At 35.9% G+C, this 14,210-nt stretch overlaps 1 protein-coding gene across 4 annotated transcripts in view; it reads left to right on the forward strand.

Annotated features, from left to right (window-relative positions):
• Nucleotides 1-14,210, forward strand: part of dmd (dystrophin) — a 147,679-nt gene that overhangs the window by 20,775 nt on the left and 112,694 nt on the right. For all 4 annotated transcript variants that reach the window (XR_007138528.1, XR_007138527.1, XM_047803689.1 and 1 more), the window contains exons 14-22: nucleotides 1,041-1,142; nucleotides 1,416-1,523; nucleotides 2,293-2,472; nucleotides 2,630-2,796; nucleotides 5,525-5,648; nucleotides 5,762-5,849; nucleotides 6,576-6,817; nucleotides 10,042-10,222; nucleotides 11,553-11,692. Coding sequence is in view for 2 of the 4 variants with exons in the window: in XM_047803689.1 (XP_047659645.1) it covers nucleotides 1,041-1,142; nucleotides 1,416-1,523; nucleotides 2,293-2,472; nucleotides 2,630-2,796; nucleotides 5,525-5,648; nucleotides 5,762-5,849; nucleotides 6,576-6,817; nucleotides 10,042-10,222; nucleotides 11,553-11,692 (1,332 nt within the window). In the remaining 2 variants the exon portion in view is untranslated. The remainder of the gene's footprint in view (nucleotides 1-1,040; nucleotides 1,143-1,415; nucleotides 1,524-2,292; nucleotides 2,473-2,629; nucleotides 2,797-5,524; nucleotides 5,649-5,761; nucleotides 5,850-6,575; nucleotides 6,818-10,041; nucleotides 10,223-11,552; nucleotides 11,693-14,210) is intronic.

The raw sequence follows: 14,210 nt of genomic DNA on the forward strand, positions 1-14,210 counted from the left end.
ACAGATGACAACACTTAACAATGACTGACTAGACATAACGAAGTGTAAACGTAACTAATGATTCCGCGCTGCCATCGGCAACACAGCTCACTTAAATATAAAAGACAATGATGACACAATATGGAACAGGCGTGGAGACACTGAGGAGCAGACCAAGGCGGGGCAGACACGTGACGAGGAAGATAAACAAAGGCACGTGGCCAAAAGTCAGGGCTGATTCCTGACACTATCTATAATTACTATCTATTAGTACTTATGTGTGATTACTTAAATCTAAATAGTATTAATTTCTTATCAGCACATTAACCCTGAATGAATGAACTAATCTAAAATGAAGTCATTTAAAAACACTTTCTTGTATGTTTGACAACTGGTACCATTGTTCTATATCAAATACTAAAATATAGCACAAAAATCACCTGATGTTTTAAGATATCAAAAAACCCTCTAATAACGTATATACACTCACTATCCACTGCACATCTGAAGTTTTTGCAACATTCTTATAACCTCTAAAGACTGTTGTGTATGAAAATCCCAGGGGATCATCAGTTTCTGAAATGCTCAAACTAGCCAATCAGTACGGTGACCGAGGAGTGCAAAACACATTAGCAAATCAAAAAACACATTAACAACGAGTCAGACAACCAGGAAAAGGTAGGTATAGTTTATGTACATGAGACCTGTCATTACATATATACAGGTGTCACATATATACATATATACAGATATACAGGTGTCTTGTCCGATGATCGGTAAGTTTCCATTCGCAACTATACCTACATTTTCTGGGTTGTCTGACTTGTCGTTGTGTTTTCGTATTTGTTAATGTGTTTTTGGATCTGTTGTTTTGTTTTCGTATTTGTTAATGTGTTTTGCACTTCTCGGCCACCGTGAATCGGGCATGATCAACCATGACACAGTTAAAGTTACAATGACTGTGAAGTCTAAAACTTAGGGCTTCCTACCATTCAATTCCTCTAGCAAGGGAATGAAACCGAGAGAGAAACTACTATATATTCTTTATGTTTATCACACAGAACCTTGGAGAGCGATGGGCTGCTATCTGTAAATGGACAGAGGACCGGTGGCTCCTCCTTCAGAGGATCCTGAAGACTTGGCAGCATTTCACTGAGGAACAGGTACAGATAAGAAAAAAGCTTATAGTTTTATCTAAAGTATTGTATGTCATACTGTATGCATGTTTTTGATTATTATTACTGTTTTGGGTCAATAAGTGCTGAGGTTGCAGGGGTTGTCACCAAAGCCTCCAGAAATAATGTGTCTTTGTATTGCATTTACATGTACAGCATTTGGCAGATGCCCTTTGAACAACCCTTCAACCAAAAATGCTCATAATGTGCTGAAGTCATTCATTTCCTGATTGTGTTCCCATTCAACTCTTATATTTTCAGCATATGTTTGAATCCTGGCTAACACAGAAAGAGCAGTTATTGCTTTCTATCCAAAGCAGTGGTACCACTGATCACAGTGAAGTGGCAGCTAATCTCAGAAAGCTTACTGTAAGTTATTGTGTGTATTAAACTGTATATTAGATTCTTTTAGTAATGCATCACATATAAAATCTGGTTGTATGCACATATATACAGTTCCTCCAGCTATTGTAGTAGTGCCTCAAATTTTCTCCCTGTAGTTCTTATTTCTATTTTCTATCCTCTTACATGTCCTCCTAAAATTAATTGCATGTAATCTACAATTATTTAATTTATATTTACTGCCTATTTTAACTGTCTGAGTTGGGAGTAGCATCATGCCTAGCAACTTAGGACATCACATCTTTTGTTTAATCAAAAAAAATGGAAACATGTGAGTGACAGTTACAGTGCCATGTTATATTGATTGTTTATACAAATAATAGCTCTGAATGTCTACACATGACTTGAGCCCCGGGTTTTGCTTGCATTTGTTTTGAATGGATAAATCACCATGAAGCCCAGAGAGCTGTGTACTGGATAGGACAAACTCTTGGGGAGAAATATGAGCCATCAGAGCAATTAGACAAACACTGCCATAGCCAATGTAATAATTCTGAAAGTTGTGAAATTGAAAGAAACCACTGGCGTAAAGAGAAAGAAAATAAAGAAACCGCATTAGTCAGCTCAGCCAAGGAAAGCAAATGCAGTTCATGACAGAAACCTTCTAAGAGCTGTAAAAAAAAAAAACTTTTAGCATTCTGTGTGACAACATAGCAGCTATACACTTTAACATTAATAGTTATAAGAGAATGTTTATGGTTTTTAAAAATAATTGTTAAATTGTTAAATTACACAGATTCTGAAAGCAGACATTGAGCTCAAAAGACAGACCATGGACAAACTTTGCTCCCTTATTCAAGATCTGTTATCCAACATAAGGAATAAACAGGCTTCAGAAAAACTTGAAGCAAAGTTAGAAACGTTCACTGAGCGATGGGACAAACTAGTACAGTCACTTCAGCTCACTAGCACCAAGGTGAGGTTTCTTTACGTTTTCATGTTCCTATTTTACAGTTTATAAAACTACTAACTTCATCTTGTATACATTTGTATATCAGTAACAAATATCAGCATTATCTTATTTGGCTTTGAATAACATGCTGAATAATTTTTTTGACTTATATTTCTCCTAGCTTTCAACCACTGTTACTACATACCAGGTTGAAACTACACACAAAACTGTGGAAGCCAGCATTCCCCTGCATCAGAAAAAAGTGGTGAAGCATGTTAAAGAGGGTCTGACTACTCCTCCACCTCAAAAAAAGCGTCAGATTGTTGTTGACTCAGAGCTTCGCAAGAGGTGAGGTTGTATTTCAGCTTTTGAGCCATTTCCAATCCTACCCCCCACCCCATCATTGTAATGTTAATGTCCTGTGCTGAATCATCATAAACTCATCAAACAGGTTGTTGGGAGCTCTATAGTCATTACGGTCATGGCCTTTACTTGCTCTCAAAACAGAGATTCTGGTCCATGTTAATATGATCGCTGTACACCGTTCCTGGCACCTTTTTGAACTTTCCTGCTTTTAATCCTCCCCTTTTATCATCCACAGTGATTGCATTAAACTTTAGGCTGTCCAGAGAAAGGGAGAATTATTATTATTTATTTATTTATTTATTTATTTATTTATTTATTTATTTATTTATTATTTATTTATTTATTAATTAAACACTAAAGAGGGAGAATTTATTCATTGTATTAGGTGTATTCATTGTGTATTGGTTAAAGACAATGGACGTTGTAAACAGAGTGCAAACTAGAAGTCTGTCATGGCTTCATAAAGATAACAAAGATAACATCTGAGACCAGCCTGGGATATAAAGCAGACACCCACTACACTTAAAACACTCTTTGCCCATTAAACCTCTATATCTATAGTGTAAAACCATTCAGTACTGTATTTTATAATGTAAGATTTGATTAGAACCCAGTGTGGATTAGATGGAAGTGATTTGGTCCAATTTAATGGTACTAGTAAGGACTCTTAACTGCTGTGTTCTGGACTAACTGGAGATGTTATGCACCAACTGAACACCCATACATCACAATTACATTACAGTAATTCATACTAATAAACTCATCAATATTTTTAAACATCTTGTAGTGACTTTATATTTCTTATCTTAGCAAGTGATATTATGTGATATTATGTACATGAGCTTCAAAAGAGAGACTGGAGTCAGTAATCACAGAAAGGTCTTTTTCTGTTGCACATGATGAAACAGAAAGGACATCTAATATTTAGGGTTGTAGCAATTTTAAGTGGAGCAATTGTAGCTTAATCAGTTCCTTTCCTTCACAAAACAGTGTTTGCACAGAACAGTGCAGAATCGGAACATCTGAACATTCACTACACCTATATAACACGCAAAGACATGTGACATGAGTGGATGAGTGTGAGCATTTCTAATTTCCAGCATCTTGTCAGAAAGCAGACCTCAAGGAGGTAAAACAGAGTTTTTTCCCTTTTAATATCAACTTTTAAACAAATCACCTGCGACAGTATCATACTGTGTAATCAGAGCTAATTCTAGCTGCATGAGGTCCTAGTACAAGCACTTCTGTCTTGTCAGGATTAAGCAGAAGGACATTAATAAGCTTCTATTGTTTAATGTCCTTTCTGCATAAATATAGATATATTGTCATCCATCCATCCATCCAGTTAATTATCAAATTGTTCGGCTTTAAACAAAAATAATACATTGTCATTGAAACTTCATGTTGACGATGTGCATGTTTCAATGGCAGCCTTATTTCTAATAAATTTTGATAGAGTATTACAGAATTATGTAGGGTTATTTTCACTATGTTCTTTTTTGGGTTGAGAGATTTGTTGATCTAGCAGCACTAAGGGATTTGTTATAACTCAGGAGGCTTTCTTCAGATTCAGTCATTCAGTTTGACACAAAAAGTGGTCTGTTTTAATTGTGATTGTTAAATCGGGCTGCTAGTTTTCTCTAACACAATGCATATATTAGAACTCATTTTTTAATGGAAAAACATTTTAGATAAGGTCTAGTTAATGATCTGAGATACTGACTGTGAAAATGTGACTGCATTTTTAGTATTTAGTCTGAATGTTAGAATTAGAGCAAAAGTCTGACCACCATTATGAGTAAGTGACTGAAAATAGAATGGGATTATTCGCTGTTCTCAAACGCTCTTCTGGATGATCAAAATAAATTACAAAATCTCCAAGAATTAATACTTTGTCTAAAGAAACAACAAGGTTTCCGATTATATCTGCAAATTCACAATGGAGTTCAGAATATGGCTTTGGCCTTCTTTAAATATTCAGTAAAGTGGATCCTCTATAATCCCTGGAGGTTATACAAGGTTGAGAACTGTATTTGATTATTCCTGATCATTAATACTTTTCTTAATAATGTGTGGCTGTGCTTTTGTTCTTCTACCCTTATGATGCCTCTTCTGTTATTTCTCTTTATATTATAAAGCCAGTAATCTTTAAGCTGTTTCTTAATATATTTATTATTATTATTATTATTATTATTATATAATTTGTAAGAATTATAGTAATTTGCAATGTCCTTAGATTTTTAAGAGAGAGTGAGTGATATTCTGTACTGCAGTTTGATCAATAAAAGTGTCTAATAGAAAATGTGCTATATAAATAAAGTTGGCTTGATTTAAAATTTTAACTTGGTTTTTGCTAAATAATTTCTAATTGGTTTGTGTAGCAGGTGATTTGTTTAAAATTTGATATTAAAAGGGAAAAAACTCTGTTTTACCTCCTTGAGGTCTGCTTTCTGACAAGATGCTGGAAATTAGAAATGCTCACACTTATATCCTCTCACATGTCTTTGCGTGTTATATAGGTGTAGTGAATGTTCAGTTTTTCCGATTCTGCACTGTTCTGTGCAAACACTGTTTTGTGAAGGAAAGGAACTGATTAAGCTACAATTGCTCCACTTAAAATTGCTACAACCCTAAATATCCCATAGCACAGATTAGAAGACATAAAATCAGCAACCTTGTTTTACACTAATCTTATCATGTGTATTTTCAGGTTTGATGTGGATTTTACTGAGATTCACAGTTTCATGACACGCTCAGAAGCCATCTTGCAGAGTCCTGAATTCTCAGTTTCACGCAAAGAGGGCAGTGTTGCAGACCTCTATGAGAAAGTCTTGGTGAGCTCAGCCAACATGATACAGATGCCACTGAGTAAATTGTTAACTGTAAGGTTTTTTTTTTTAAATACAAATTTGAGCAATGTTTTTTTTCTCTTTTAATTATCTTGTAGGCAATTGATAAGGAAAAACCAGAGAAGCTTAGAAAGCTACAGGAAGCAACCCGGTCAGCTCAGGCCCTGGTAGATCAGCTCACAAGTGGTAAACATTTATTTTTTCACATATATACCCAAAAAAATAAGAATTTTCATGCCAAAAAAAAACCACACCAACACCACAGAAATGTTGCGTATAATGTAATTATATTAGAAATAGGTGGATGTGGATTGCAGCATGGACATTCCAAAGATGACTGCCCAGGGTTTCTCCAAACCTTCTGAGCCACAGCCCACTTTTTTTTCACCATAAAAATTATAATTCCACTCCTACAGCATCTATTTATATAGTTGTATTATGTTCATAAAATAAATAAATATCAGGACCATTAATTAAGTGCATAGGATAATGTTCATGCTGGAGTCAGTGACATTTGTTCCTGAATGTTTTACTGAGAGAATGCATTTGGGCCATGTTGGCTTTAATGATTAGAAAGTAGAGGCTTTTTAATTGTATCATTCTATCCGTATGAAAGGCCTGTTTTTTATTATATATATATTGCCATAATTGTTTGGATGTATGTTTCATTAGACTGTTAAAAATAAACCAATAACTATACAAAAGAAATATAACTTTAATAACAGTGGATTGTGATTTCCACATAATAATAATTCCTGAACCCCACTTTGGGAGCCTTGAAGCTTACATACCAGCTAGTTCCAGCTAGTTAATCTCAGTTCATGTCTGACTAAAGCCACAAATGGGAATGGATTCCAGGTCAAGTGACATATTTCTCAGACCAAATTTAATAATGTTTATTTTTCTTCCCAGATGGGCAGAATTCTGATGATATTCAACAAGCTGCTCAGCAGTTACATGCCCGGTGGGTTGAGTTTTGTTCTCTACTGGCTGAGAGGCTAGCATGGCTGGCCTACCAGACTAAAGTCCTGGCTTTCTACAATCTCTTCCATAACTTGGAGCAGCTCGTAGCAAATTCAGAGAACTGGCTGAAAATTCAGCAACCCCCAGCATGTGAACTAGAGCCACTGAGGATCCAGCTTGAGCGCTGCAGGGTAACATCTCTGTTTTTCCGTGTGCATGGGGTCCTATTCTTTAGATGCGTCTTTCATGTCTGTTTGTTTTGTGTCCATATGCAGGACTGTCTTTTCCTGTGTCTTTTCAGGTAATGCCCTTCACCTATTGCATGTGTGCATCCCAAATAGACAAATAAATAGGATTAAGGGGAAATTTATAAATTTACGCAAAATAAAATAAGTAGTCTATTTAACTGAGGCCTAGTTTATTCACATCCCATTCCAATTCTCCTCAGGAAGAAAGAAGAATGCGCATTTACTGTAAAATAAAAACATCTTTGGAAATATGTTGAATGTGGTGAAAACAAGATGATACCATGATAAACAATAGAATATTTAGCATAACATTATTTGTTATAGCATAAAAAGTAAACTAGTGTATAGGTACATTGTCTACTTCTGCTTACTTATATCTTACTCTAAGATTTTTTACATTAAAATCGAGTACCATATTCTAATTTCATTGAATTATCATGTCTGCAAATTCACAAATCGGTGCTTTTAATAATAATAATAAGAAGAAGAAGAAGAATTTTTTTTTTACACATAAATAATAAATTATTTCTAGCACTACTTTCAAGTCACACGATAAGGATCTTATGAGTTGTAGCCTGTAACTACAAGCGTTCCATACAAGGGACATGACCAAACTAATTGAAGTCAGGTACACCTTTAGGTGTTTAAAAAAAAAAAAAAGATAATGGTTTGTTTTAAAACAATTCGATGGGCCACTTTAGCATAGATTATCCATACTGTCATGTAACTGTCAATGTGTGCAGTAATATTTTGACTATTTTACTTTTTTATTTTATTCTTACAAAATGCATTTTATTTAAATTGTCATTATATTCAAGTTGACATTTTATTTATAGTTTGTAAAAATTGCATAGGTTTGCAGGTTATGTAAAAAGATTAAACCAAGATAAGTCATGTTAGGCCTTTTTGTATCTTTAAAGTGATACAGCAACCAACAAATTGCAAAAAAGATAATAGTCAAAGCAAAAAATGAAAAACAATCAATTTAAATAAGTTATTAGAAAAAAAGTTATTATTTAAAATATTTGATAAAAATTAGGTGACTTCACATCACATTGAAGTTCATGATTAATTCAGTCAATTAAGTGTTTTTTCTTAACTGCAAATAAAGATCAGCTGTTTCTTTAGGATTTTCTTGACAACTTGATTTCACCTAAATGTCATGGTTGAAAGGTGTTGAACAGAGGGCTATGAAAGAAATCTCCATAATAATAATAACATCTACCATGGAACAATGTGAATGGCATTCTTTGGGAAAAGAAATATATCCTAGTCCACCAAAATCACCCCAATCCATGTAGCAAAATGTGCTTTAGTCTAATGACTTCTTAATGGAACATTTTATTCATAATTCTGAAAGACACATTTGATGGAAAATCAAGACATCTGATCAAAGAATATCATATCCACCATGTAGTGTGGTGACTACAACATTATGCAATGAGGGTTGCATCTATTCAGCTGGAACTGGGGCTTTGTTCAAGATGAATCCAATTTAAAACCTGCAGGACTCGACTAAGATATTTTATCTTATGGAAGTTTTAAAAAAAATTCACCTTCTAGCACAGTGACAACATTCATTCATTCATTCATTTTCTACCACTTATCTGAACTTCTCGGGTCACAGGGAGCCTGTGCCTCAGGCGTCATCGGGCATCAAGGCAGGATACACACTGGACGGAGTGCCAACCCATCACAGGGCACACACACACTCTCATTCACTCACACACTCACACACAAGGGACAATTTTTCCAGAGATGCCAATCAACCTACCATGCATGTCTTTGGACCGGGGGAGGAAACCGGAGTACCCGGAGGAAACCCCCGAGGCACGGGGAGAACATGCAAACTCCACACACACAAGGTGGAGGCGGGAATCGAATACAGAGCACAAAATTAAGTTGACATATGAATGACTTCAGAAGATGATTATTTACATTTCCAGCACTTGGCAGGTGCCCTTATCCAGAGCAACTTACATTCTTTTTTTTTTTTTTTTTTTGGCAATACAACTGAGTAACTGAGGGATAAGGGCCTTGCTCAGGGGCCCAACAGTGTGCAGCTTAGTGGACCTGCGATTGAACTCACAACCTTCCTATTACTAGCCCAACACCCTAACCACTAGGCTACCACACATCCCAAGTATTTTTCAAATGGCCTTTATAAGACCCCAGATCTACACCTTACCTTTGTGCAGTGATCAGAGATCCACAAGCAATGTGATGGATTTGGAGCATTTTTGCAAGAAAAAATGGAATAAATTACAAGCAAAAGGTGCTATTAATTATGGTTTGCACACAAACAGGTTATTGTTTTGTTTTTTCTAAAGCATTTTTGTATTCTTTGTTGTTTGCACTATCACTTTAAAGGGATGTTTATACTTTTAATATACTTTATTAGTCTTCTTCATTTTAGTTTAACAGATATCCACAGGGGTCCCCAGACCCCACTTTAAGGCCATTATTCTTTTGTGTGTAGATGTATATCGCCTACCAGTTTAGTGCCTAGCTTGAATATCAGGGAACCGTCTGATTTATTTTAAATTGCATTACTGGTATTTACAAAATGGGGTTTTGCTGTAAGCACTAGGCATGATGGGTGCATCACATCATTCTTATTTATGCTCCCTAGCAAACCAAAGACTTTTTTCCAGTTTTCTTGTGGCTGCACAGCAGTTTAGACTCAATCCCTTGAGCTCTCTTTTCACTGTGCATGTGAAAATGCTCCTACTTTCACAATTAAACATAGCCATGTGCTCTACTGTTGTGTTTTATGATTTGATTTCACTAAAAGTTTAAATGCTCACGATAATTCAAGATTTTATTCCGATCACATTTCTTCCTTGAAGACAGTGGTTCACCAATATCCAGGCTATAATAATGTGTTGGACAGTTCTTAACCCAATTTTAGACTTTTATATGTATTATAGAACTATAATATAGTATTGTAACTACCTGTATATGTATTGTAGAAGCAACAGGAAATTATAGAAATGTTATACATGTTCCTGATTCACTTTTGTTAAACATGGCCAAATTCATTTGTCACCAACCTAAACATATGTTCTTTATTAATGATCGGTTATGTCAGCTTATGTTAATGCTTAGTTATGTGATATTTTTTCAGTAATGTCATTGATATACCAAATGTTTACTCTTGTTTCTAGGATGAGATAGCTCGTCTATCTGTGCTTGAACCAGAAGTAGAGCACTTACATGATCAACTTGTGGAGCTAAAAGAGAAAGAGGAAACACAAGTGTTATTTGATGCTGATATAGCTGCATTCCAGGTCCACTACCAGAATGTTCTTGCAGACTTAAAGGCCAGAGAGAAACAACTTGTATTAGGTGAGTGATTCTTGATGATTTCGTATCAGGAACGTTTGGCGAGTGAACGGATCTGAGTAGTTTTGACAAGGGCCAAATTGTGATGGCCAGATGACTGAATCAGGACATCTTCAAAATGTCAGCATCTGTCAGTATGCAATCATTAATTCCTACCAAAACTGGTACAAGGAAGGATAACCAGTGAACCTATGACAGTCATGAGTGACAATGTCTCAGTGATGCATTTGGGGAACAAAGGTTAGGGATCATCTGGTCCGATGCAAAAGCAAAAAAAGTTAATGTCGTCTTTGAGTGAAAGGTGTCAGAACACACAGTGCATCACAGCTTAATGTGCATGAGGCTATGTAGCCACAGACCAGTCAGAGTACCCATACTGACTGCTGTATAATTCACCTTGCTACACTGCAAAATGGTTTATAAATGTTTCAGGAACATAACAAAGAAGGTTTTGTCTTGGTTTCAAAATCCCCCCAGATCTCCATTCAATAGAGAGTTTGTTAGATGTGCTGCACAAACAAGTCCAATCAATGAAAGCACCACCATCTTATAGGATTTAATAGATCTGCTGCTAATGTCTTGTTAGATACTACAGCACACTGTCAGAGGTCTGGCAGAGTCCATACCTAGATGTTGCAGAGCACCTTGTTGATGGGCAAGATCAGGGGAGAATGACAATGTCTAGTTTGAGCTGACAGGATGTCCATAGTAACTAAAATTAGCAAAATACAATACAACGCAACCATTGGTGAGCAGAAAAGCATCTCAGAACAAACAGCACACCAAGCTTTGAGGTGGATGGGCAACAGAAGACCATATCAGGTTCCACTCCTGTCAGCCAGAAATGGATAGCTGGACTATAAATCTTGAACTTTCTATTTTTGGTGATTCTGTGACCATGATAGCCTCAGATTTTTGTTCTTTTTTTTTTTTTTTTTTAATTATTTTTGTGTGGAAACTAAAGTCCATCTCAAGCCTGTCTGGTCATCCTCCTCAACAAGTTGTCTCAGCCTGCAGATCCTCTGCACACAGAACACCAGCCCATCTAGCACCAACAACCTAATGCCACAATTAGAGTCACAGATAGCACACCTCTCAGACATTCTGGTATTCATTGTGAATCTTAACTGAAGTTCATGACCTGTTGGTAAATGATTTTGAATTTACCATTTTGAATGGTGAGTGTCTAACCAAGATATTTTGCTAATATTTAGGGCCATTTTTTCCTCAATATGTATATCTATTCTTTAATATTAAACCAAAATGCAAACATTTTGACGTGATCAATGACAATATATTATTAATCGTATAATGTTTTGTTTTCTTTTTGTAGTCCAGACTAGCCTTCCACCCACACGCTACAAGGAAGTAATGGCAACTCTAATGGTTTGGCTGCAACAAATTGAAGACAAACTACCTTCTACAGCTGTAACCGAGTACCCAGTCATGGATCAGAGGCTGAAAGACACTATGGTTTGTTTTTAAGGTTTTGAAATAACATATCACTTCAGTTTAGTTAAAAAAATCAATAAACGCACACAGATTTTGTTCAGTTGAAGCTGCTAGATGCATATTTAAATGTAGAGCAATGCAAGTGCTGCCTAAGATATTGATCTTCTGACAGTCTATGGCACCTTTTACTACTGAAAAAGGTGTTATTAGCCTTATAGACTCTAGAAGAAGTGTGTTATTATAGCGATAGGTCACCAGCACAGACTGCTTGTGATGTGGTATCCTACACATACGTACATATACAGATGCTCCTTGCATGTCAGTAGGGGCTGGTTGTCCAGTCTGTCTCTATTGGCCAACGTCATTGTAAGCAAGTGTTCTTAGATTTATTATAGGGCACATACACGAAGGTAATTCTCTGTTATGTCATTCACAATATAGGCTGCAAGGTCCGTGGACTGAATTACAAGTATCTTATGACTTTTTGCCAAAGTCCTGGTTTCAAATTCTCCTCTCTAATGCTTTTAGCCGATGGTGAGCTAGCAAGAAAATAATATATTTCAAAAAAAAAATTGAATATAGCTCCTACCCTTGCCTTTTCCATCTGTGTAAGAGGGTACAAATGTCATGCTCAACACCAGTGACTTGTCTTGTGTGATTTTAATGATATTTTCATCTCCACATTATATTACAACTATCCAGTGATGTTCATGGCAGTTTATATGAAATGGCCCAATTTGGACACTTTTATGGGTTGTTGGGACCTCTGCTTTAGAGACTAGTGTTAGAAAGTAAAGGTTTAATATTTAAGTGCACTGCATTGAGTGTTTGTGTCTGTGTTTGTGTGAGCTGCAGAGACAATGCCATTCCTTCCTTTTACTCCATTAACTCACATAATTTTTATTTGTTTTGTCTGTGGAAGTAAGACCAACTGTAATAAATGTGGCATCTACTTGGGAGGAGAAGAGCCAAGGAAACAGAGCCAGAGCCGAAAAATATTGAAACTACCCCATAATGAAAGTTTGCTGCAATTTAGCACCTGAATTCTCTGTACACAGAGGCTTCCCTGTATAGGAAAGATACCACTAGAATGAGTCAAATTTATGCTAAAAAGACTAGCCTTTCAAAACAGATTCTGGATCTGGAGAAATCAGTTAGTGTATGTTCGAACTATCATTATTGACTAATTGAACATTCCTAGCTAAGAGGGGACAAATTTGACATGTGATATCAGAAAATGAGCCGCAAAACTGATATCAGAAACCGGTCAGTTTTATGCCATCTATGTTACTTATTTGAAGAATTGGTACAGTATTGTTACAGTAAGTTTAACCTACCAAACTGACAACCCTAGAAAAATCACAAATATGTGACAAGTGCAAACCAGGTGGGAAAAATAAACATTTACACACATAGAGTTCACCACAAAATTAAATAAAATATAGCCCATAGAGATTAAAAATCCATACATACTAGAACTGTAAGTAAATACCTGTAGGTTGAATTGTGGTCACAAGCATACAGATGTAGTTTGACAGAGTGAGAGGTCCAGAGAATGACCAGTATGGGATGGTGGAAATTTATTGCAAAAACTGCTTCATGTGTTACTACAGTATGTGACCTGTATGAGGTCTGTAGATGGTATCCAGGTATTTCTTATTGTCTGTGATGGCTGGGAGGGTTAAAGCAGAGGGGTGAGGGGTTTAAGTTCATATTATTTTCTTATAATTAATAAACATTGTTTTGTAACTGCTCTGTAAATGTGCTCACTGCAACACTAATATCACTCCAACATATATCAAATAGTGCCACCAACATTTGGAATATTACTATATGGGCATCTTTTTTCTATATTAGCCAGATAGACTCTCTATTTTCATAATTTTGGTGTTGCTGGATTACTTGATGTTAAATGTTTTCAAATTATTATTATTTCTGCACATTACTTGTTGTGAATCAAGCATTTATAGTATTTTAGTAAAGCCACAGGTTTACACAGTTACCATGCATGTCAATTCCAAATGTATTTCCAGAAATATTGTTTTTAAATGTAAAGCAAATGTATAACATAGACAGCTTATGTAGACAACCTCTGTATTGTGTATGGTCAAGGTGGAGTGGAAAAACATTGTCTGAAATGTCCTCAGAATGGTCTGTTAGTAAGAAGGAAGGGAAAGTGAGCAGACACTGTACATATACAGTACAGTGGGGCTTGAAAGTTTGGGCACCCCAGGTAAAAATCTGTATGAATGTGCATAAAGAAGCCAAGAAAAGATGGAAAAATCTCCAAAAAGCATCAAATTACAGATTAAACATTCTTAGAATTTGTCAAAAAAGTTAGATTTTTTTTCCATCATTTACACTTTCAAAAAAAAATGGCGTCTGCAAAATTGGCCACCCTGTAGAGTTTATAGCATGCACCACCCCCTTTGGAAAGACCAAGAAAAATATCAGACAGAACAGCTTGCAGGATTGTGAGAAAAGCAAGTCAAAACACACGTTTGACTGCACGATCCAGAAAGATCTGGCAGACAACTGG

This window comes from Tachysurus fulvidraco, chromosome 18 (genome assembly GCF_022655615.1).
Source record: "Tachysurus fulvidraco isolate hzauxx_2018 chromosome 18, HZAU_PFXX_2.0, whole genome shotgun sequence".
NCBI lineage: Eukaryota > Metazoa > Chordata > Actinopteri > Siluriformes > Bagridae > Tachysurus > Tachysurus fulvidraco.